The sequence below is a fragment of the Populus alba genome, chromosome 10, assembly GCF_005239225.2.
Source record: "Populus alba chromosome 10, ASM523922v2, whole genome shotgun sequence".
In the NCBI taxonomy this organism is placed as follows: Eukaryota; Viridiplantae; Streptophyta; class Magnoliopsida; order Malpighiales; family Salicaceae; genus Populus; species Populus alba.
In genome coordinates, this window is record NC_133293.1 from 7,926,965 (window position 1) to 7,952,214 (window position 25,250).

The 25,250-nt window shown below is 34.9% G+C and overlaps 3 protein-coding genes across 5 annotated transcripts; 2 read left to right on the forward strand and 1 right to left on the reverse strand.

Annotated features, from left to right (window-relative positions):
* Positions 1 to 5,227: 5,227 nt before the first annotated feature.
* Positions 5,228 to 7,799, reverse strand: LOC118048800 (GDP-mannose transporter GONST3). Its single transcript, XM_035058619.2, has 2 exons — positions 7,582 to 7,799; positions 5,228 to 6,933 (listed from the first exon to the last, which is right to left on the reverse strand). Exon 2 carries the CDS (start codon positions 6,908 to 6,910, stop codon positions 5,795 to 5,797), a length of 1,116 nt encoding a protein of 371 aa, XP_034914510.1. The 5' UTR covers positions 6,911 to 6,933; positions 7,582 to 7,799; the 3' UTR covers positions 5,228 to 5,794.
* Positions 7,800 to 13,534: 5,735 nt separating this feature from the next.
* On the forward strand, positions 13,535 to 20,919 carry LOC118048798 (uncharacterized). Of its 3 annotated transcripts, none has more exons than XM_035058617.2 (9): positions 13,535 to 13,917; positions 14,542 to 15,278; positions 15,851 to 17,046; positions 17,385 to 17,646; positions 17,745 to 17,951; positions 19,203 to 19,376; positions 19,894 to 20,088; positions 20,210 to 20,323; positions 20,445 to 20,919. In XM_035058617.2, the coding sequence occupies exons 2-9, from the start codon at positions 14,595 to 14,597 to the stop codon at positions 20,775 to 20,777; spliced, it is 3,165 nt and encodes a 1,054-aa protein (XP_034914508.1). In that variant the 5' UTR covers positions 13,535 to 13,917; positions 14,542 to 14,594; the 3' UTR covers positions 20,778 to 20,919. The 3 variants fall into 3 exon arrangements, with proteins under 3 accessions (XP_034914508.1, XP_034914506.1, XP_034914507.1); XM_035058615.2 differs by having other exon boundaries at positions 13,536 to 13,917; positions 15,848 to 17,046; XM_035058616.2 differs by lacking the exon at positions 13,535 to 13,917 and adding an exon at positions 13,938 to 14,277 and having other exon boundaries at positions 15,848 to 17,046.
* Positions 20,920 to 23,173: 2,254 nt separating this feature from the next.
* On the forward strand, positions 23,174 to 24,989 carry LOC118048799 (uncharacterized). The gene is made up of 2 exons (XM_035058618.2): positions 23,174 to 23,296; positions 23,667 to 24,989. The coding sequence occupies exon 2, from the start codon at positions 23,691 to 23,693 to the stop codon at positions 24,669 to 24,671; it is 981 nt and encodes a 326-aa protein (XP_034914509.1). The 5' UTR covers positions 23,174 to 23,296; positions 23,667 to 23,690; the 3' UTR covers positions 24,672 to 24,989.
* The last annotated feature ends 261 nt before the right edge of the window (positions 24,990 to 25,250 follow it).

Sequence of the window (25,250 nt, forward strand, 5' to 3'; positions counted from 1 at the left end):
TTCACTCTGTTTTTTGTTAGTGATTTTTTTTTTGTTGGATTCATTTTGTAAGGTTTTTTTTTTTTAAATACTGATAATTTTATAATCAGAGTTTTGGTTTCTTTATTATAATTCTGATATACTTTCAAAAGAAAAAATTTCATTGTAATTTTTTACAGCTATTTAACAATTTAAAAGTCACGTATGACTCTTCCGACTCACAACTCCACTGTGTTACTTTCCTTACATATTTTTTAAACTGTTATTTTTCAATTTCTTTTAGCTGTGGCAAAAAAAAGGATCCTATACCTTTCTGTTTCTCTTCAGCTTTAGGATTCTCCACGTCAGCAGACATCTGAGAGAAAACTGTTAGTTTAGAAATCATAAAGTTAGTTTAGAAATTTTTATCCCAAAGACAGTCACGTGTCCACAAGACAAAAAAAAAAATATTAAATTTTTTTTTTCGCCTATCTTTGCTCATTAGCATATATTTATTTTAAGAAAATAATAAAATAACATATTTTAAAAAAATGTTGATGAAATAATATAATTTGTAAATGTTATGATTAAAAAAATATAAAATTCAAACTCGTCATTATTTAAAAATACAACATTTTAAAAAAATTGTCAAATAAACTGCATAAATTATAATGAGAAAAGAGAATAGATAAAAAAAAAAAGTAATAAAGAAAGGTACATCTTCAATTAACAGAGATGCCCTGAGTTATTTTTAATTAGTGCACTCCTATTCTCTAATTGCCCCATTTTATTTCTCTGCTCCAAGATCTCTTACTTAAATGCACTTCGATTAGGGCTCAAGCGCATATTTTTTGGAGGATTCGTATAGAAACAACATATTTGATTACCAGACAAGAGCGCCATATACTCTCTCTCTTGGCGAAAAAGCTTTACCAGCACAACTACTTTTCTAGATATGCAGGAAGAACCATTGTTAGCCACATAGTAAAAAACAAAAAACATACTCGAATAGAACTAAACCGAGACCAGTCTCCCCCTGCCTGGTGGAACTCAGCTTCTTCTTGACTACCTATGTAAGCAAGCAGCTCTTCCTGCCTCATTAAAGCTTCACATCGAGCCTGCTCGGGAAGCATAAGAGATTTAAGCCATCACACAACTTAAGATAAGACTCCCCATGATAACATGCAATAGATGCAAAACAGAAGCAAGAGATGAAACAAAAAAAATGCATGGAATGCTTTGGAGAAGGGGAAAATAACCAAAAAGCAATATGAACAAGACTCCTCTCCCACCTTAAGCATAATAACTAGAATTCACTTCTATATGAACTCCATATATCTATGTCCTCATCACCATCACCAGATTTCAGTGGATCATGGTGGTCTTCAGAAACATTCTTTTCCTGATCTTCCTCAACTCCTACATCCTCATCCTGCTTGGGTTTTGTCATTTCATCCTGCAAGCACATCTATACATATCAGCAGTGATTTTTATATGTGAATATTGGCATGTGTGTGTATTTTTCAAAGGTAAAATCTGAGCCTGCAACCCTCCCCCTTCCTACTGGTGCCACTACTACAGATTAGATTACTGCAACTAAGCAGCAAGGGAAACAAAGGACGAGCCAATGAAAGACATAGTTCTAATTGTAAGAACAGTGATCGTGACCATCTAAGAAAAAGTCACCGAAGGCCATATCCAGGACCCACAGTTGGGCTTCCCTCAACTTCTAAATCAAGTGAAGATAAAGTTCTCACACTGGTACTATCCTATTATGCCTGTATCTCTGTATTGTGCGAAAACATTTAGAAAGCTGGATCCACTCTTCCATTTTTAGCAGGTAAGTCAAGCTCTTCAAAATTTATTGTAAGATATTATGTAACAGAAAACTATAACCCAAACAAAACCATATGATCGTTTCCATGTGTGTGTTTGCAGGTGGGACCTATTATCTTATAGTTGCAAACAACACAACATGCATACACACAGTAACTCCATGATAGAACACCTAGGCCATCTCAGAACTATCTTCACCATCCTACAGACTAACCTGCTGTATACCAAGTCCAATAAGTGTGTATTTTGCAGCTCCCAAGTTGAATATCTAGGCCATGTCATATCAGCAGCAGGAGTGTTGACTAATCCCTATAAGATCAAGGCCATCCTGAATTGGCCTCTCTCTGGCAACATTAAACAACTAAGGGGATTTTTGGGTCTCACTAGATACTATAGGAGGTTTGTTAAGGGTTATGGCATCATTTGCAAACCCTTAACACAGCTGTTAAAAAAGGATGCCTACAGATGGAACGAAAAAGCCACCTCAGCCTCCAATCAACTGAAATTCGTGATGACTCAACCTCCAGTCCTGGCATTGCCAGACCTCACTCAACAATTTATCATCGAGATAGACGCTAGTAGCAAAGGCATGTGGGCAGTTCTCATGCAAGCAGGCCACCTAATTGCTTTCATTAGTAAAGCATTTGGGGTTAAACAACAACCACTTTCCACCTATGAAAGGGAACTCCTTGCTATCCTCCTAGCAGTTACTAAATAGCGACATTACTTATGGGGTCAACACTTTATTATACGTACTGACCATATTAGTCTCAAATATCTGTTGGAACAAAAGGTGACTTGCCCATCACAACATGTGTGGCTCGCCAAACTCCTGGGGTTCGACTATGAGATCGAGTTCAAAAAGGAAAAGGACAATGTGGTTGTTGATGCCCTCTCAAAGGTGTCATGTGGAACTCTCAGTACCATGGCAGTCTCTTCCCTATCCACTACACTCTTGGAGGCTATCAAACAATCTTGGCAAAGTGATAAGGCGGTGTAGCTTCTCATTCAGGAACTCAACCAACAGCCTACCTCTCATCCTCACTACTCATGGGTCAACCAGCTCCTATGCAGGAAGGGTAAGTTAGTGGTAGGCCAACACGAACCTCTTCAAACTCAGATCATTTCCATATATCATGATTCAGCTGCCGGGGGCCATTCAGGCACTATTGTTACAGTCAAACGAGTGGCCAATGGGTTTTATTGGAAGGGCCAGCAAAAGCATGTTCGACAATATATCAGAGAATGCCCCATTTGCCAACAAACCAAGTCTGAAAATATACGTACTCCTGGCCTGCTACAACCCCTCCTTATTCCTACAAATCCTTTCATTGATATTAGTATGGATTTCGTGGAGGGGCTCCCTAAATCTGAAGACAATGAGGTTATATTTGTGGTTGTGGACAGATTTAGCAAGTATGCCCACTTCATGACTATTCCCTACCCCTATACTGCCTGTTCTATAGCTTGAGTGTTCCTCGATAATGTCTACAAATTGCATGGATTTCCAACCACCATTGTTAGTGATAGGGACACTGTTTTTCTCAGTCTTTTCTGGAAGGAGTTATTTGCTAGACAAGGCATCAAATTGTGTTACTCTACAGCCTATCACCCCCAATCCGATGGCCAGACGGAGGTGGTCAACAAGTGTCTTGAAAACTACCTCCGCTGCATGACAGATACTTCTCCCACATATTGGGTTCAGTGGCTTTCCCTAGCCGAATGGTGTTACAACACCAACTACCATACAGCTACCAAATCCACCCCCTATGAAATTCTCTACGGCTACCCTCCCCCTTTACACGTTCTCTATGTTCTAAAAGACTCCCTTGTAGACACCGTGGACAGTTTCTTATGCAAAAGAGAACAGATTCTACATACAGTTAAACGCAACTTACAGCATGCTCAGCATAGGATGATTCAACTTGCAAACAAACACAGAAGTAAAAGATAATTTGCTATTGATGATTTAGTCTACCTCAAACTACAACCCTATCGATAAAAAACTCTAGGCCATAGAAATTCTCAAAAATTAGCTTCAAAATACTATAGACCATATGAAGTCTGAGCAAGAATCGGTACAGTGGCTTACAAATTGCAGTTACCTACCTCTGCCTCCATCCACCCTGTGTTTCATGTGTCACTTCTGAAGAAGAAGGTTGGCAATCGGGTTGTCCACACCACATTACCTGCTTTGCCATCAAAACCTCTTCTTCTTCCACAAGCTATTTTGGAACGCAGGAGGGTCAAGAAAAATCTACAGGCAGCCACTGAACTCTTCATTCATTGGGCTGGTCTCACCCTTGCAGAAGCCACCTGGGAGTTTGCTGATGAGATTGCCTTTTCGTTTTTCCCAATTTGACCTTGAGGACAAGGTGCAATTGTTATAGGCCAATAATTAGCTATAGGTATACACGCGGGGGGGGATTCAAATTAGTCGATTGTAAAACGGTGCGTTACGAATAAGTCACTAAAGTCTTAAACGGTGTGTTTTAGAGTTTATATTTCTATTACAAAATTAGTTACCATCACGTGGAAAGAGAAGAAGCACGAGCCGGTTGTTAGGTTCCACTGTAAATATAATAGCATTCTGTTACAACAGAGGCAGGCATAAAAATAATATTGAATCAGTTCCTTTCTTACAGTCAATTCTTCCCACGCATTCTCTGTGTCCACCATTATTCCTTCTTCTTACACTTTCCTCACCTGCTTCTTCTCCTCCTCCCACCCTGCTTCGTATAGTATCCATTGACAACTTGTGCTCTATATCTTGACAACCAAGTAATTGCTCCACATATCTGCTACTATTCCATTGTTACAAGTCCATCATTGCAGGGCTTGTGCATTTAATCTCACCCTGTTACTCCTGGATTATATAGCTGTAGGACCCATATCATTGTTGCTTGCAACAATATAATAAAAATACAGGTTAAAAACATATATATAAAAAAACATCTTGGAAAAATATAAAAATTATTTTCCTTTCTCCACTTGATAAAAACGCAGTATTTGAACACAAAGTTCTTTTTTCTTATGCCTTTTTCTGTTTTTATTGGAAAAATGGAGTATTTAGGGTATGTTCGGTTCTCTTTCATTAAGCATTTTCCTAATATTCCAGAAACGGCACAACTCAGCTGACAGTATTAATAGCCGCAAAGGAAAAGATGTAATAATATGAGCTATTTGATGATCCCATAAGGAGAATCCTTTATTAATGCTTAAACCGGCTGGATTTCTGTAATATTGTGTTAAAAGTCCCCCAACAGATATATTTTGGATGTTTAATCATTTCAAACTCCTTTTCCTCCTCCCCCTCTGTACCAAACGAGTCTGTGCCACTCTGCATTTTTGCATTCAGCACCAAGTCAATACATACCAATTACCAAGCTGGAGAAAATTGATACATTATGATTGAGATAAATGAAGCTCCATAAGAAGGAAGAAGGGAGTAAAATGATTCAACTAATTGTTGTTTTTAAGAAATACAGGTTGTGGGCTACGGAAAAAAAAAAACAAGAAAAACAGGCAATGACCAAAACCCCGCCGATCATAATGCTGGAGGTAGATGCTAGGGTCTGGCTTTGAATGAAGTTCTACCTTTGACAAAAGTACTAACATTTGCACAAGAATGGAGTAAAAAAGAAATTCATGTTCTGTAACCCAAAAGATACTACAATCAATATAACCTAGCCGGCTTCATTGGATGCATTCAGCCAGAAGCAGCAGGAACTTGGACTTCAGAATATTACTGCTGTGACTATTCAGATAACTGGAGGTAATCTAACAAGAATGTAGCATTCCACCTAATTTGTTTTTCCAGGTTAAATTCTGCTGCATAAAGAAGTAATTTCGGTGAAGCCCAATATCCAACTAGAAACATTTTGTTCAACCACGAACCATCGAGATTGCTAAGATGAGAATTTGCCATCCGAAACAATCTACTAATCGGAAATACTTCACCCGGATATTTAACCAGAAGTCAATACAGAAAAAATCTACCTCATTTCCCCTGATTTGACTGGGTAACTTCCTTCTCATAATTGTTGCTTTCTATGTTGCTTTGCATTTCTAGTAGCTTCTGTTGTTCTTCATCGGTTTGCTCTGCTTTTACTTCAGGCACAGCCTTAGGCTTGCTTGTGGACTGTTGATACATGATGCCACCTAGCATACAAATAAGAAGTCCCACTGTCCCAACGAATGTTGAATGCTTGTCCCAAATAACCAGATTGATTACAACTGTCAACAACTTGTTCACCACACCAAGAACTGTATATCCTGTAGCAGAGATTGCTCTCCGGCAAGAAAACCCAAAGAAAGAGATGGCTAAACCAAACAAACAAGACAAACCAACTGGCAAAACCACCGCAAATGAGTGCCAATCTGACTCATCTGAAATTTCATGCTTTATCTTCTTAAGCTCCCCCATTATAAGCAATTCCAGCGGAAAGAGTAAGAGGGCCTCAAGATTGTTGTACAACACGAGACCCCATGTATTTAAACCAATGGTCATAACAACATGCTTGATATAGACAAAATCTATAGTCATGCTTACCAAGTAAGCTAGAGCCCAGCTGTAAGCCATGACTGTAAACTGAAGATCTGTTAGCACATATAGCACACTTCCACCAAAGATGGTAGAAAGAGACAACCATGTCTTCAATGATGGCCATGGCTGGTGTAGGAACAAGGTCTCTCCCATTGCAACAAAGATGGGGACTAACGAACGGAAGACAATGAAGGTATCAACATTAGCATGCAATAAGAGCTCACTGTTTGTAAAGAGTGACAGGTAGAACATAATAGCTGCAGGTAGGAACCGCCACATGGTCAAAAGGTTGAGTGAATCATGCTCTAAAACCTTGCACCACCCACAGACAAGTACACCTGTAGCGCTAGTGAAATACTGCAATGCAGTTAGTGCCCCAGGATAGGGGAATTTCATGATGGCCCACTTGTTGATGATGGAGAGCAGGGATGCTGAGATGCAATATCCAGCAGCTATGCCATAGATGGATGTTTGCTTGAGTAAGCCACTATACCAGGTTGCCAGGGTTTCATTAGCAGGAGAGGCGGATCCCGTACCTTTCTGCTCCTCTTCAGCTTTAGGGTTCTCCATGTCAGCAGATATCTGAGAGAACACTGATCAAGCAAGTGGAGAAGAAATCATAAAGTTAGTTCAGAATTTTTTATCCCATTCCTTCAAATTCAGGATTTTTATCCCAAAGGCGGCCACATGTTAACAAAACAACAAAAAGAATACCTACACTTTTTTATGGTACATTGCACAAAGAAAAGGTGAACAAGCACCTTCTTTTAACCTCTATCTAGATCCGTCAAGGAAACAAATTCAGTTAAAATCGAGAAAGAGTGGGGAAAATACAAGAGACAGCAAAAAAGGGCTAGGTTTCCGCAAAGAAGCAGCAAATTACTTCAAATTGAGCCATAAAACACAAAAATCCAACTCCAAAAACTTCAATTTGTCAACATGAATAAAACCCAAGTTACATTGAATCAGAAACTGGTTAAGCATACCAAATCAAAATCTACTATCTCCGTAATTAATAACATTTTCTCCAAATCACCAATAGCCAATGAACCCAGAATTCCAATTTGATGAACAACTCGTTTTTTACTTAATGTATTGAATTGCCAAGCTTATAACCAGCCTTCAACAAGCTACGGGCAGGGAGTTAAAGCATATTTCTAAACCCACATTTTCCCGGCAACAAAGCAGATGAGAAAAGGGTGTGCATGATCAGATCAAAGAAGGAAAGGAAGAAAAGATACCTGTGGTGTGGATCTTGCAATCTGTTAGCAGAGAGAGGGACCGCGTGCGCCTGGTTAGCGTTTAGATGGGGCAACAGGCAAGGCACTAGGCAGTGAGAATAAAACTGAATCGGCGACGTTTAATTCGATATTTATAAATTTGAAGTCTCCACTGGCCCAGTATGGAGGGTCGGTGGCTCGGTGGCTCGGTGCAGTGCACAGCTCCAGCTGAGTCCACGCACCACTCTCAAATCTCGATGTTGAAGTATTATTTTGTGCAGTTGCTTGACGTAGTTACAAAAGTAATTTATTTAAATCTCTTCCTTTTCTTATGATTTAATCTCTTTCTTTTGAATGGATGGTTACGTAGAATAATTTTTTTAATCTAAGAGTTTAAATTATTTTTTAATATATTCTCTTATTTATTTATTTTTTTAATTCAAAATCTGTATAGATACATACTATTTTATATTATTAATTAAATTTTAATTGAAAGAGAAACTAAAAGAAACTGACTATAGCAGTAAAATACGCAGAAAGATTAAAAGAAAATAAAAGAAACTTAAATAAATAAATAAATTAAAACCTGCTCTGTTTCCTAAGAGTTGAAATGCTTTTCAAATAATCCAAAAAGTACAAACCGTACTTAATTTTAACAAAAAAAAAATAATAAAATTTGTCCAAAAGCAGGTTCTCAGCCCCAAACGGGCTCTAAACCCAAGATGTATCTCAGCACATGGAAGCTCTATTCACGAGACCGCGCCTTCGGCATTGTGAGAAGATTCAGGCATAGACAACTGGACATGTGTGGACATTTTAATGGACAGGATATTTTTTCAATTATTGAAATACTGAGATATTAAATTATATTTTTAAAACTTTATTGAGATTATTGGGAGGTGGGTTTAAATTGTTGTGATTTGAGTTGATTTCTCATTCCTTTATTCCTTTTTATTTTATTTCAAAATCAATCATAACTTGTTTCAAGGTGACCTTCGAATTATTTCTTTTACATTTTGTACGTATCCTTGTTTAATTGTTTTGTGATTTATGTTTTTTTTTTTTCATTTTAACTCTTATTTATCTTACCTGGGTTATTAAACTTTATAGAGTCTATGGCTTGGTTTGCAAGTTTGGATGGGTAAATTGTCCCAGCTTGCAGGTTTAGCAAGTTTTTTTTTTTTTTTAATTGAACTTGATTATGTGATAATCTATTTTGTAAAAAAAAAAAAAAATGTTATTGAATTTTAAAAAGTTCAAGAGCCTATTAACAGGTATGGCAAGTTTAAATTTTTTATATACATAGAAATTCATTTTTTTTCAATTCATCATTTGATATTTGATTGATTGAGAATTGAGTTTCATAATTTGTTTTGTTAAATTTTTTATGCGGTTATCATAATCTTAAAAAAAAAGTCTTTGTGTTGGTTTGACATTTGATTTTGTGATTGTCTATTTTTATTATTATATAGTTAAATACACAATAATTTTTTAAAAAAGTTATTAACCCCGATGAAATTCTTTACCTAGTTTGCGGGCTTAACATATTAACTCGGGTTATCCAATCACAAATTTAGTGAGTTTACCCATCAAACCTGATTTTTTTTTCTAGTCCTTTAATTTTTTTTTTATTTTACTCTTATTCAATATTTGATTGGTTAAGAAATGAATTTCATGGTTTATTTTTTTATTTTATTTTCTATAGGATTATAACAATATCAAATAGATGTCTTTTTTTCAGGGTTGATACAAGCATCTAGTGTTATCATAAAATTAAATAAAAATAATTTATAAAAACAACAAAGTTATAAAACCCACTGAACTCCATTGTCCAAGTCACATAGTGTTTGACATCAATACAATTTGATATCATCTCAATAAAAAAGTAAAATTGTTGTCTTAAAGTTTTTTAAAAAGTATGATATATTTTTACCATTGGTCATCTAAGTTGTCTTCGAACCCAATAAATTAAATAATTCACTTTAGATTAGCTCACACGTGATTTAACAAAACTTCGAACAGATAAAAAACCAGGTTTATACAGGTTTTAAGATTGAACTATTTTATTGAATTTAATGATAATGGCAAAAAAAAACTCTATACTCTTAATATTATTTTTAAAATTTAGAAAAAAGAATAATTTTAATCGTAGTGGAGTGCAGGTGAATGTACTGTAGTGTGTTTGGTATTGTTATAGTTGTTGTGGTTTGAAAAAAAATTATTTTATAAAAAATACTGTTGGTTGAGATTGATTTGGTATTATGTATGTTTGGTAAAAACTGTGGTTGAAATTGAGATTGAACAAAAAAGTAATTTAATGTGTTTGGTTAATAATGCTTTTGAAATTGAGATTATAAAATAATTTTAAAAAATATTTATTAATATTGATGAGTTTTTAATTTAAATATTATAGATTTAACTATTGTTATTACATTATGAAATAAATAATACTTTATATAAAATATTTTTTATTGTTTCATTAAATTTTTTACAATTCCGTCACGTATGAAATACATCCGACAAGGACTACAGTTTTTTTGGTTTCTTAAGCGGCAACAATATCATGTAAAATATAATCAGAAATAAAATTGGGATTGCGATCAAATTTTACAAATGCTACGTTATCAACGATCTCTGTCTAATTTATATAGTGTCATTGAATAATGTTAAATACTAGTTTTTTGAATCAAAACATAATTGAAAAATAAAAAAAATAATAATTTTTTATTTTATTGGCTCAAACCTGATTCAATGCATTTTTCAATGTATTTTGAGTTTTGGATTGGAACTCAATTTGGCTGGTACCAATCCTACCACAACAGTGTAGTATTGTGCATGCATTCATGAACTGTGCATGCTAATTAATTCATTTATGAACAGTGTAGTACTTAATAATGTAGCATGAACACTGTTTATGCTAATTAATTTCATTAACAGTGCAAAAGAAATAGCCTTAACGCAAAAAACTTATGAGTTCCATAAACAGTAAATTATAGTTTTTATTTTATCAAACAAGTTGTATCTGCGTTTGAGACACAATCTCTTAAATAAACACTCTACATTTTTTTTTTGTATAGTATAGCTACATTAGAGCCGAGAGAAATGGCTGGCTAGAATGTGTCCATGTTTCAGTTCTATTTGGTTTGAGACTTCGACACGTGTTAATAAGACAGTAACTTGAATGTGAAACTGACCCTGACATCATAAAATAATAAAAACTCGTTTACTTGTATTTTTAATTCTTTTATTTCTGCCATCAAGCACCAATTTTTCCATACAGTGATAGTGGTGATTATATTTTATTTGATTTAATTTTTATTAAAAATAAATAATTAAATTGATTTTTTTTAATAAAAAAATTAAAATCAGTTTAAACTGATTAATTAGTTTCAGTTCAATTTTTTTTGAATAAAAATTGGTTTAAACTGGTTTGTCTTAATTTTTTTGATTTTTTCTATTTTGGCTTTGTTTTGACTCTTTTTTTTTTTTTTTTTTATTTGGGTTCGATTGGTTTTTTTTTCAGTTTCAGGCTTATAAAACCGAAACGGTTAGTTTTTTTAAAATTTGAATCAATTTAATCTGTTTTTTTTTATTTTTTTATTTTTTTATTTAATTAATTTTTTAGTTTTTTTCTCCTAGATAAGGGATCGGTTTCTTCATTTTTCTTTCTCCTCTTCTTGCTACCTTTTTCCATCTAACATTAAACATCCTAGATAATTCAACATAAATAGAAGATAATGTTAGGTGATTGTTTTTCTTTTCCGAACAATTAATCATTTATACTTGATTTCTGAATAGATAAGTTATTTATATTTTTTAATTATCTTAATTTCAGGCAAAGACTTTTCTGTATTTTCTTTCTCAAAGCTCGTCTGCTTCTACAACCTCCGGTGTGAGGCATATATAATGCAGACTTCGAGCATGTTAGATTTTGCTGACAATTTTTTTTTTAAATAATTAGTTTAGTATTTTTTTTAATTGTTTTAATATATTGATGTTATAAATAAATTTTTAAAAAATAAAATAAATTTTAATATATTTTTAAATAAAAAATATTTTAAAAAAATAATCATTACCTAATCTACCTACAACAGAATATTTTATATGATACAGTGATGACAACCTACCAATTTAGACCCCACACATAAATTGAAAACTCATGATGCCTCACTTCTTTCTTCTGTTTACTCACCTCCCATCAAATATGATTTACCATTGTTTACAGCAGGTGAAAATTTTATTGAAGAATGCCATGCTTAATCGGTACCAACAGCTCTTACTTGTAGAAATAATTATTTTTTAAAGTATTTTTTTATTTAAAAATATTTAAAATAATATTATTATTTTTTATTTTTTTTATTAATATATTCAAAACTCAAATTAGATAAAAGTTTGGACAGGTTTTCATTTTATTAAATTTAATAATATTAACAAAAAAACTCCATACTCTTAATATTATTTTTAAATTTAGAAAAGGAATAATCGGACTTGAAGTGGCATGTGAATATACTAGTATATATTATATGAATAGCTACATTAGAGCCGAGAGAAAATATAATGTTTCAGTTTATTTGGTTTTTTTTAATTTTGAATATGAATTTTAAATAGAATAAAAAAAAAACTCGTTTAGTTAATGTTTAATTACACAATTGTTTTTTTTTTAAAAGTATTTTTTTTTAAAAAATATTTATTTATTTGTTTTAATTTTAATAATATTAAAAAAATAATTTTTAAAAAATTAAAAAAAATATTACTTTTTAAATAAAAAATTAATTAAAAAAACAATTACAATCACATCCATATCTTTAAACATAATTTTTTTTTATTTGTGGCCACCAAGTTTCCCATGGATAGTTCAACATTTTTCTTTCTCCTCTTCTTGCTACCTTTTTCCATCGAACATTAAACATCCTAGATAATTCAACATAAATAGAAGATAATGTTAGGTGATTGTTATTCTTTTCCGAACAATTAATCATTTACACTTGATTTCTGAACAGATAAGTTATTTATATTTTTTAATTATCTTAATTTCAGGCAAAGACTTTTCTATATTTTCTTTCTCAAATCTCGTCTGCTTCTACAACCGGTGTAAAGCATATATAATGCAGACTTCGAGCATGTTAGATTTCGCTGCTTTAAAAAACAAAAAACTATTTTTTTGTTTTAAAATAATTATTTTAATATATTTTAAAATAAAAAATATTTTAAAAAATAATCATTACCTAATCCTACCTATAACAGAATGTTTTCAATGATACAATGATGACAACCTACCAATTTAGACCCCACACGTAAATTGAAAACTCATGATGCCCTCATTTCTTCCTTTTGTATACTCACCTACATCAAATATGATTTACCATTATTTACAGCAGGTGAAAATTTTATTTTCTCGAAAGGTTCCTGCATTGATGAATGCCATGCTTGGTTGGTCCAAACAGCTCTTGATTTAAAAATATCTCAATAATAATTATTTTTTAAAATATTTTTTATTTAAAAATATATAAATATAATATATATATATTTTATTTTTTTAAAATTTATTTTTAATATTAATACATCAAAACAATTTAAAAACATACAAAATTTAACTTTTAACATATATCTATTTCAACTTAACTTAATTAGTAAAAAACTATTGACCGAATAGAAAAAAAGATAAATTATTTGATAGGTGGTTTTGTAATAAGAATTTGAAATTAAAAAAATTATTTTTTATATAATTTTATATTCAAGTTTTATAATTATTATTATAATAATTATTAAAAATTTATATAATTATTAATTTTAGAATTAGTGAAATTAATCAGATGTATTTTCACGGTAATAAAAAAAAGAACAAAAGAAATGAAAAGATAAGTTTAGTTGACTAATGGATGTACGCGGTTGGCTCCTGGTTAGGCATGGTTTTTTTTTTTTTTTTTTTTTTTTTTTTTTTTTTTTTTTTTCGGGCAGTTGCTTAGACATGCTCCTTTCCTGATTGTGCGACCTTTGCTTTCTTAAAGGTTTCAGCATCTTCACACAGGAGAATTTTCACATTTGACTCTCCACCTAAAACCTAAACTCATAAATATCTCACAAACAAACAACATTCTGAGCTTTCACCAGCAACTACTACAACTGTCTTTGTGTTTCTTGATTCCTCTGCACCCAACAACCTCTTTGTTCAGCTTCATGTACTGCAAGGAAGTTTCTCTAGCACTACCTTGTGCGCCGAATAATGCCCATCTTGTTACATAACTCTGGTCTTTACTACTTTGGTTCTTGTTTACTGATTGCATTGTCTTGATTGATCGTGCTTTGGCTATCTTTTATCTGGATCTGATGACGATGACGATGATTTAAATATGACTAGTAAGTATTACTTTAATGTCATGATGAAGTGTGTGGTTGTCTTTTTGTGCGCTTCTTGTCTTGGATTCTCTCTGTTCTGGTGCTCGCCTACCATTCAACGGATTCTAGTAATATTTATTTGTTTTCATCTTGATTTTTCTTTTCATTTTTCTCTTACTTGTTGAAAATATTGCATTTTCTTTAATCAATTCTCTTCTCAGGGGTTGGAGTACTGTTCTTGTTTTCCTACCCTCCGGCTCTCTCTCTCTTGAAATGAACTGGGAGATTTTTCTTCATTAACTGGCTTTTATTAGTGTTATTATTTGTGGAGGCCCTCTTCGGGGATATGGAGTAATATTATAATTTTGAGTGCATGCATAGGTGGGTCACATATTCTCTAATTAACCTGCAATGTTGAGACCTGCCCACGTTCTCTATGCCGTTCTTTCTTCCTCTCCCATATAAGCTTAACACACCATTTTCTTTCTATTTTTGTTATTTCAAATTCACCCGCATGCATAACATGATTATTTGAAATTGGATTTTGATTTTCTCTTTTTATGTGTGCTTGTTTTGAGGATGTTTGCTGAATTCTGGGTGTTTTTGTGTTGACCTGTAATTGCATAAGGTTTGATCAATGTACAGGTATGTGATTGATTAGACCCGTTAAGAGAAAAACACGTATTCTTCATAAAAAAATGGTTCTTGGGCTTAGATCAAAGAACAGAAAAGGTTCTTCAGTGCAGCTTGATTACCTCATTCTTGTACAAGAAATCAAGCCTTGGCCCCCATCACAGTCTCTCAAATCTGCTCAGTCCTTGATGCTTCAATGGGAAAATGGTGATCAGAGTTCTGGTTCCTTCACTTCTAATGTTGGAGATGGGAAAATTGAATTCAGTGAGTCTTTTAGGCTTTCTGTTACTCTATGCAAGGAGGTATCCAGAAAAGGCACTGCCCGAGACAGTTTCCTGAAGAACTACCTGGAGTTTAACTTGTATGAATCTCGAAAGGACAAAGCAATGAAAGGTCAACTCTTGGGATCTGCAGTCATAAACCTTGCAGATTATGGAATCATCATGGATGCTGTAACCATAAATGCCCCAATTCATTTCAAGAAGTCTTCTAGGAGCATGGTGCCGGCAGTTCTTTTTGTAAATATTCAACCATTTGATAGAGATAGGTCCAGCTTGTCAAAACAAGTGTCACTGGACAAGGATGGAAGTGAAACTGTTTCAGAAGTGACAAATGAAGGGAATGATGATGAAGTTGAGATTGCCTCATTTACTGACGACGACGACGACGACGGTTCCTCACATTCATCACTACCTGTTTCCTCTTCTGCATTGGAGTCTAGAAGAGGTTCAACAGGTCAATCTGACAAGGTACTCTTTAATTTCTATTTAATTTCTTTATTCTTTGATTCCATCTCTATTTAATTTCTTTACAATACTTAAAGTTATGGATACGTGACTGGAAATTAAGATCTTTCGTTTTGTGGGATAAAAATAGAATGGATTTGGAACTCTAATTTATCGATTGTCATTAAATCCCATTTTTTAAATTCATAATATATATAAGAAGGTGGATTTGGTGTATGATAGTGCATAATGTCGCAGGATCCATATGCCAACTAGTTTGGTGTATTATACCACCAAACTGTGACCAAGCTCCATGTGCATTCCCATTCCAATCGCATATCCTCATTTTCTGCTTGTTGAAGATAGCTTTATAGCATTGAATGAATTCAATTTCAATCAGTCATATTTATTTGCAGCTTTTGGTGAGATTAATCAATTTATAGCTCATTCTATACATGTATTTTCACGTTATCCATATTTGTGAAGTGTATTTCCTGTCCTCATGTTTATCACATATTACTGGCATTGATATTTGCCAGCATGAAGCTTTGCATTTCTTTGTAAACTTAATTACCAGTTGCCTTAAATTGCAGAAGGGATCAGGAACAGAAAACATTGGCACAAGAAGGATTGATGGGGAGCCTGCATTGCCCTCAGGTGCAGCGCCTTCAAACCTAGAAGCAAAATCATCAGCTCAAGAATTCAAACATCCGAACGGAGGTTCTCCTCCATTGCCAACAGACACGTCCACTAATCTGCTGAATCCTGTAAATAATCCTGCAGAAAATGTTATGTTGTTGGATGACTGTAGTCAGTTGGATAAGAAGTCAAATCATGTAGGCTTGGGAGAGTTTCGAACTAAACAAGATTCTGATAGAAAACCCTGGAGATATGAGATAAATGGACTAGAGAATGCTACAACTGATAATTTAAAAGATGATCTTATGGATGTGAAAGAGAAAAGGAAGCTGGATGACAAGGGACAGGGTATTTTAGAGGTAAAGAAACCTGCTCTAGAGGAAAAATTTCCTGGTAAATTACCTGAAGATGCATCAAAAAAGCAAGTCAAATTAAGGAGCAATACTCTTGCACTCAACAGAACAGCAATTGGAGTGCAGGGTACCACCCGCAGGGATAAACTGAAGCATCTGAAGTCTGTTCAATTACAGTTTAACTCAGCTGAGGGCGAGGATCCCTTCATCAATAGCCAATTCATAGAGAAGGCAAAGAAGATTAATATTTCTGAAAATGTTAATAAAGGTGCCAAGGGCTATCCTCACAGTGAAAGAGAAAAATCAACAAAAGGGTCTTATGACAACCAAGGGGAGTCAAATTCTGAAGTTGAAATACTCGAGGAAGTGTTAAGCACAGCTGCTGCTAAGGATGGCCTTGCTGAGCAAGGAAATTCTAAAAAAAAGTTCCAGTTGATGGAGAAGGAAAAGGAAATTGATCTTCCTGAAAATGTTAATAAAGTTGACATGAGTTATGAACCATTTAAAAGGGAAGAAGAAACAAAAGGCAATTTTTCAGGAATCAAAGTTGAACTGGAGTCTAAAGTTGAAATGCTTGAGGAAGAATTGATGGAAGCTGCAGCTGTTGAGGTTGGCCTTTACTCAGTTGTTGCTGAGCATGGGAGTTCTACAAATAAGGTCCTAGCTCCAGCAAGGCGCCTTTCAAGGTTCTATCTTTATGCTTGCAAGGCAGGGTCCTGGGCCAAGAGGGCAAATGCAGCTAGAGCTATCATCTCAGGATTAATTTTGGTTTCTAAAGCATGTGGAAATGATGTTCCAAGGTAACGTCTCCTTCCACAAACCTAGCAAATTAATTTCAACTGATTTTAGTTAACAATAACCATTATGGATGGAAATGTTGATCATGGTTTACAAAATCGATAGTAGATGCACCAATACCTAGGGACACTACAACCAGTGATATGTGTCTTTACAGTGATGGAAATTATTCAATAACATCACGGGTAACTTAATTTCACCATGGAATGGGTTCCATATAGGAAACTCGCTTCTTTCTGCTTGATAAATTATTCATCATTTTCCTAAATATTCCCTGGATTTATCAAAAGCTTTATGTTCATTTCGACATTATGTTGAAAATTCCATCTCCTATAATCAGGTTAACTTTCTGGTTGTCAAATTCAATTGTGCTAAGAGCAATTGTAAGCCAAGCTGTTGAGAAGTTGCAACTTGCTTCAGTACCATCCAGCATTGATAATGGAGGTCCAAGGGGCAGGCAGGAGTCGACTCTAACTGAAGGAGAGAAGACTAATAAAACAGAAAGTCTTGATGCATGGGCAGAACCTCAACCATATATAGCAGCATTAGAGAAGGTTGAAGCTTGGATCTTCTCCCGAATTGTTGAGTCAGTTTGGTGGCAGGTCTCTACTTCTTCATTGCTGAGCAATTGAGGTCCCTGATCATGAGGATTTTAGTGTAGCTGAATGTGCTTATATTGGTTTTTGATTATGCATTTCAGACTCTGACGCCACATATGCAATCCACAGCTGTAAAGAGCTCAAACTCCAGGAAGACCCATGCTAAGAGGCATGGATTGGGTGATCAAGAACAGGGGAATATTGCTATTGATTTATGGAAGAAGGCTTTCAGGGATGCATGTGAAAGGCTTTGTCCTGTTCGAGCTGGGGGTCATGAATGTGGTTGCTTGCCTGTGCTGTCAAGATTGGTATGTTATACTTAAAATGGTGATCTCTTTAATTCACATTGAGAGTAAAACTCCTTAAATAATTCGTTGTTGTTTTCCAAGTGGAATTGAATTTTCCGTCTTCATGCATTTCAAGGGATATAATCTATGTAAAATTGTGCTGACGATCATAAATCCATCGTATTATTTTCATGCTGCTTTATTTAGTCCCATCAACAACATATTCTGGTCCAAAGGATTTTAGTCAATGAAATAACAAGTACCCTCAAGGTATATAAATTATATAATATATGATAGTACCATTATTTCTTTTCTTAGAACTATTAGTGCTCCAATTCATCCTCGTGAATGCAATCTGCAGCAAGACACCTACCTTGAAATGTTTTTAACATCACTTAAGAACAATCCAAATCCTTGAATTAAACGAACTTTGCTACATAATTTTAGATCAGTGATGGTATGTTTGTTCACATTCTTAGCTGGATGGCTTTGAGCTAGGGATATTGCTTCAGCCAATTTACTAGATGAAAAGATTGAAATTTACAGTGACCTGCTGAATGGTCAAGGAATAGATGCTTACTATGAACCCTCTTACTTTCCTATAGTTCTGTTTTGATCTATCCAGTTCTTAAGGGAATTAATGTATTCATAAGTGTATCAGTTACATTTCCTATAAAAATGGAGAGCATGTTGATCTTTTTCTTGTAATGGAAAGTGGTGCCCTGATCTATATCCCATATGATGAGGCAGAATGTTGATTTCTGAACACTTATTCCAAGTTCATATATTGTTTTAGCTTTCATTTTATGATCGCACAGCTGCAACATTGTTTTGATTTGAACTTTCTTCCTTTGCTTTTCTTTAGTCTTGCATCATCGCATGTAATTCCTATTTCCTACAAGAAAATGCAGTGTCATGACCAATTATGAAGAAGAAACATGGTGTATCGATTTATTTACTATAAGAAAGTGACGTGCTGAACTTTCTCATAAGAAAGGTATCTTGTTGATCAAATTCCAAAAAGAGGCTGCGTATTGATCATTTTCCAACAACAGAAGCTGTTATACTGGCTTTTGTTAATCTTATTTTCTACCAATTACTTGATTTCCATTCACCTTTTTTTCTTTTTTAAGAAATAACAGTTCCATGTTTTTCATCTTGAATATCTATGGATGTATTTCTATCACATGTAATTTATTTTGGCACTATGATAATTTGGGAAGTTGTCTGGTAGAACCATATAAATGTGACAGTTGCAGTTCTGTTTTCTAGGTGATGGAACAGTTGGTGAGTAGATTAGATGTGGCCATGTTCAATGCTATACTTCGTGAATCAGCTGAAGAGATGCCAACAGATCCTGTTTCCGACCCGATCAGTGATCCTAAGGTTCTTCCAATCCCAGCTGGAAATTCAAGCTTCGGGGCTGGTGCACAATTGAAAAATGCTGTGAGTAGACACTTGTTGCCTCAGGCTGCATGCATTTCATTGGAATTGATTTGTGCAATATTATCACATGGTCAGTGTGTGCAACACTAGTAACCTATTTTCCTACAAAAAGCTTTATTCACAGAATTCACCACTGAGAAATATTCAAAAGAATCTAACTCTGGATAATTGATCTTTCCGGGTATCTATTGGACTATTCATTGGATAGTACTGTGTTTGCGTACTTCTTCAAGGAGAATTGGTCAAAATGGTCATTAAGATGATGTTCAAAATACACAGTTAGGAAAAGTATTTGGCACTTATTAGTAGCTACTGAAAGCATGTAAGAAATCTGCTAAAGTTTGTGATAAATATGTGCTTCTTTCCAATGCAGGATCAGTTCTTTAAGTTGGCGCTATATACTTGCAAAATAGTTTTTTGGATGCTTATTGTTTAACACTATGAATCACATCAACTGTATTAGTTTCTTTTTCTGTCATGATGAAAGGATCTTGCTTTCTTGTCTTCATGTCACCAGGTTGGAAATTGGTCCAGATGGCTCACGGATTTATTTGGTATTGATGATAGTGACTCTTCAGAAGAGAAGGATGAACTTTGTAGCATCAGTCGTGTAAGTGAGACATCCTTCAAGGCTTTCCATCTTCTGAATGCTTTGAGTGATCTCATGATGCTTCCATTTGAAATGCTTGCAGATAGGTCCACTAGAAAAGAGGTAAATCCTAAATATTTTCATTGATAAATTGTCCCTGCTGAATCCCTCCCCTCTTGTTAGATTTTTTCTTCTCTATAAATGACATTCTCCATTTTCATTGTTTAAATTTGATTTTCTGAAGGTATGCCCTTCATTTGATGCTCCGATGATCAAGAGGGTTCTTAACAATTTTGTCCCAGATGAATTCAACCCTGACCCAATCCCAGAGACCATTTTTGAGGCCCTGGATTCTGAGGTCATTCCATCCCCAAGAAGCCATTGCTTTTTCGAAAACAAAAAAAGACATCTGCCTTCCCATTTCTTAAATATGCAATAAACTAACTCAATTTTTTATTTTGGGCTTCATATTGATATAGGATCTTGCTGAAGCTGGGGAGGAGTCTTTCACAAACTTTCCATGCATTGCTGTTCCCACAATCTATTCTCCACCTCGTGTAGCGTCTCTAACAAACATTATAGGAGAGGTGGGAGGCCAAACTCTGCAGAGTAGTAGATCAGCAATGCTTAGAAAGTCGTACACTAGTGATGATGAGCTTGATGAGTTGGATTCACCTATGACTTCTATCATTGAAAACTGCAAGGTTTTTCCCGCGTCGACAGCAGCATGGAATTCGATGCAAAAGGGAAAGGCGGGCCGGAAAGTTGTTAGATATCAACTCCTCCGGGAAGTATGGAAGGACGGTGAATAGTCTCTCTCAATTCTTTCATATGCATATGGTGTATACACGCATGGAATTTGAGTGGGTTGGTTCAGTTAACTAACGTCAGTGGATTTTGTATGGTGATTCCTTTAGAGCATGCAATAATAAATTTTCCAGTTATCACTTGCAAGTCTGAGTTCCGAGCCAATCACATCTCTACATGATCTCTAAAGACAACTTTATTTATGAACAAAAACAAAAACTAATCTACGAGATTCTTCTGAGAAAAAATAATGATGGAAGATATTAATCAAAGATTTAACCAGCTAGAAACTTCAATATGAAAACAAGAAACTAGCTTGTTGAAGTTTAAGGGAAGGAGATTAATGAATGTGGTGATTACTTATTTATTTATTTATTTTTGAGATAAACTCTTTTAGGAAGAGTTCAAGGAGGGTTTTAAGAGGGGTAAAAACAACAGTTCACAAGTGCAAATATCTAGCCAGTTCATCTAATTTTCTCCATTTCATTTTTTCTTAATAAAAATTTTAGCCAGGTTAATCAGGAGCAGCTGCAGCTTGCGATTGCATCAAATTTTTGTATGTAGGATTCATATCGAGTGGCTTCGAGTTCATCAAGGAATAAGATAATTTCTAGTACCAAAGAGGAATCTATAGACCATAAAGTACATCCCATACTGTGAGAATGGCATGCAAACCATTTCTTCATCTTTTCTTGGACCTGCCAAGAATCCCAAAAGAAATATTCCCATTAGCATAACAGTTCGTAGCTTAACAGAGATTAGTAAAAGTTGAACTTTACAAAGATGAGGAAAATCCAGCGATGTACAGAAATGCAGAATATTTATCAGATTTGCATCTCACAGTTCTTCAACAGCTTTATACAGCATGAGAGTCCCCAAGAAGCGTAGCGTGGTGATAAAGGGCTTGAGATCAACACAACAGGTGTCGAGTTCGAGTCAGAGCATGCACCTCTTGTAAGAGCCTAGGATAGCCGGAGTTTTACTCACTTTCCTGAGCCCATAAAATACACTTTCCGGAAAATAAGGTTTCCTTGAATTCAAAAAAAATAAAATTATACGGCATGAGAAGCAAAATTAGAGGCAAAATGTAGTCTACTATCTTGACAAATCAGGTAATCCAGTTTCTACAAGAACAAGTTTTCGATTCCCAATAAGCCTTGCATGCAAAATTTGACGACAAATTAATCTATGCTAAACAAAGATCCCAACAAAGCTCAAATTTATTGGCACAGAAGTTGAACCTTTTTCTTCAAAAAACTTAATCGCTAGATGCACAACATCCTTCGAAAATATATCCTCACAAGCACACACATCACTCATCGTAAAACTCTTAAGGAGAATGCTGATGAACTGTGTGCATTCTGAAAGAAATGGAAGTAATAGGAAGGAAGCAAGAGATCTTACTGCTTGGATTGCGCACCACCTATCAGACTGGGCGGTGCACCACAGTGCCCGTAACCAAGATACAGGACACGCTCAGGATTCTCATTATTCAGCTATAATTTTAAGGCTACCAGCACTTTTATCTCTCATTTATACACTAATTGGATTGCGCACCACCTATCAGACTGGGCGGTGCACCACAGTGCCCGTAACCAAGATACAGGACACGCTCAGGATTCTCATTATTCAGCTATAATTTTAAGGCTACCGGCACTTTTATCTCTCATTTATACACTGATTGGCATCCTAAAAAAATAATTTAATTTATATATCAAATTTAATCCTTATTTATTATTATTTTTTTTTTTTGCTATTTGTTTATCTCTAAGCTCATCAGCTAGCTCTTTCTCGAGGCTTTCGCTTGGAGATGGTTTCCCAGTCCTAAGGCAAGCACCATGAACCAGGGACCGGAACAAAATCTTCCACCTCCTGGCATGCCTGCACAGATCAAACATATATATATAACGCATCAATCCGGTAGATGGCAAGATAAAAGATGGTGTATAAATACATGCCAGTTATTTTACATTGGCCACTGCATCAGTTGTTATTGTAAGTTGTCTTTCGTGTCATCTTCACGAGTGATCAAATGCTAAAAAAAGTCCCCTTTTCATAGATCTGCGCCTTCCTTTATGCAGCCAGATACAGAATTATCTCGGGTGACAATGTACATGGGGAACTTTTCTTGGAATTGTGGTGTGTGATAGCAAGAATCTTTCTTTCTTCTTGATGCAGTCGTATCATAAGCATTGCTAAAATTGTATCCGGTTAGTATTTTCAAAAAAGAGAATAAATATACATAAAAATATAAGAATTTTATATTTTTAAAATAGGAATGATAAAAATACATGTTTTTTTTTTTTTGTTTTTGTTCTAAAACAGTAAGTAAATAACAGCTTAAATTAATTAAAAAAATAATTCAAAGGTGTTTCTAATTTCTAGGCCTAAAATACGAAATTCCAAGAACTGTCAAACGATATATTCTCCCTCTAAAATAGATGGCAACTGTTCAGTATCTGGCCCCGCTAATAGACGGATCTCATTCCCTGCGTTCTCTTCCTCAGCTTCACTTTATTCTTTGGTAATAGTTCGTTCTATACGTTAGTTTTTCTCTTCTTCTTATTTTTGACTTAACTTGAATTAATTAGTTAACGGTATGTTAATAACTGTTAATTTCAATTCTTTTTCATTCTTATATTTCAATTCATAAAGATTTAGGAAATAATTAAATGTGCTTTTGAGATTATTAATTACATGGGAAATATTCTTGTTAAATCTGTTTTCTGATTTCCCATGTCAAATTATTTAACATAAATTGTTTTCTGTTTTTTCTTCCATTTCCTGCAAAATGTTGGAGTATCTGTGATGGGTTCTTTCAAGGGAAATGTTTCATTTTGAGTCTAAAAAAAGGGAAACCAAACCTGTTGACATGTTTGGATTGAATTTCTCAGGAATCAACAGAAGGAACCTGCAGAATGAGTGCTAGGCGTCGTCCGCTGCATACATGTGGAGTTTCTTTCATGGAAATCGCTCGCAAAGCTTACACAGAAACCCAAGAATTCAATGGGCCGTTAGGTCTAGTGACAAAGAAGATAATCAGGTTAGCTCCATTTGCTTCCCTTCTTGTCTATGTGCTGCAGTATGAGTATCTCTTCTTGGCAATCCTCTCTTTTGTGGATGATCATATGATATTAGCCCTTGAAAGAAAGGTTGAGGCTATTTTCCCACCATCGAAATATGTGTTCAACAAGGTTGACAAGCTCGTCCAAATCGTAGAAACCCTTCCAGCAAGATTTGATTTTGCTGTTAACAAGTTACCCATTATCTTCCACCAAATTCCATTTCTAGATTGGGCACTGTCATGTGCTATCTCATGGCTGAACTTTTGGCTATCTATCCTGACTCATTGGGGATCAGGAACCACTCACGAAAAGGAGATTGTGGTCGATATAAACTGTAACGACAGCAGTATTGAACAAACAAATGTTCAAGAAGCAGATAATAACATAGTAGAGCTCCAAAATGAAACAAAGGGATATTTCAGTCCTATGTCTGCTACATCAGGCTCGGAAACTGAGGCAAGTAGTCCGAATGGTAAGAGATGCACATACAAGGACGCACTGGAGAAAGTTGTGAAATCCACATATAAGGATGCACTAGAGAAGGGGACGAGTGAAAGCACAGAGGGGAGCCCAAAGAAGATGATCCGGTCCACAGTTAGCAGTGAAGCAACTAGTCCTAAAGGTGAGAAAAATGAGAGCACGAAAGAGAAAGAATGCATTGCTGACGAGGAGACAGAAGAAGCCAGTGCTAGCAAGGAAGAAACTGGAGAAGGAGGGGATCATACTACGGTCATGGAAGATGATCCAGTCAGTTTACCTACAAATAAGAAGCCAGAATGCATCAACAAGGGAGATCCTATTTTAGCGCTTTTCGAGTCTGCTTGGCATATATAAAACCTGGAGAAAACGGCAACGAAAACTGCTGCTAAACGTTCTACTTCATACCAATGGTAAAGGAAGCTTATGTGATGTTCTACTTGATCCAAGTGACTATGAAAAGGGGGAATCTCTATATCTTGGTCTGACATTGTTGAAGAGTCAGCATTGAAGTAAGTTCATGCTGCATATATTTTTGTTGTTTGTAGGTTCTGCCCTAATATTTTTGTTCTAGGCGATCGTACAAGCTGTATTCCATTTTTGTACATGATTATTTGGGGACAAGTTCACGGTATATTTGATTGCAGAACTTGGGGCATTGATCCTTGCTTTGTACTTGGGTTTTGGCTCTGTTGAAATGAGTGGTGTTTCTGGGAATCCATCCTGAAAATTCTAATGATGAGTGTAAGCACTTCTAACAAAAAGTAGACGGTGATAATTTCAGAAACAATATGAAAATCTATAGAACATTTCTCCTGTGAATCTACAGATACGTCACATTCCTTGATCTCAAGAAGAACACAGCTTCCTACTATGCAGCTAATTATCTGAAGTTCAGTTTGTCTTTTCATGCCCTTCTTTCACTCTTCTCTTTTC

Bases quoted from the DNA above. Each gene is read 5' to 3' on its own strand.
- LOC118048800 (XM_035058619.2), bottom strand. From the start codon at position 6,910: ATGGAGAACCCTAAAGCTGAAGAGGAGCAGAAAGGTACGGGATCCGCC.
- LOC118048798 (XM_035058615.2), top strand. From the start codon at position 14,595: ATGGTTCTTGGGCTTAGATCAAAGAACAGAAAAGGTTCTTCAGTGCAG. The intron at 17,047-17,384 runs GTAACGTCTCCT...TCCTATAATCAG, and splicing joins TGTGGAAATGATGTTCCAAG to GTTAACTTTCTGGTTGTCAA. The intron at 17,952-19,202 runs GTATGTTATACT...TCTGTTTTCTAG, and splicing joins TGCCTGTGCTGTCAAGATTG to GTGATGGAACAGTTGGTGAG.
- LOC118048799 (XM_035058618.2), top strand. From the start codon at position 23,691: ATGAGTGCTAGGCGTCGTCCGCTGCATACATGTGGAGTTTCTTTCATG.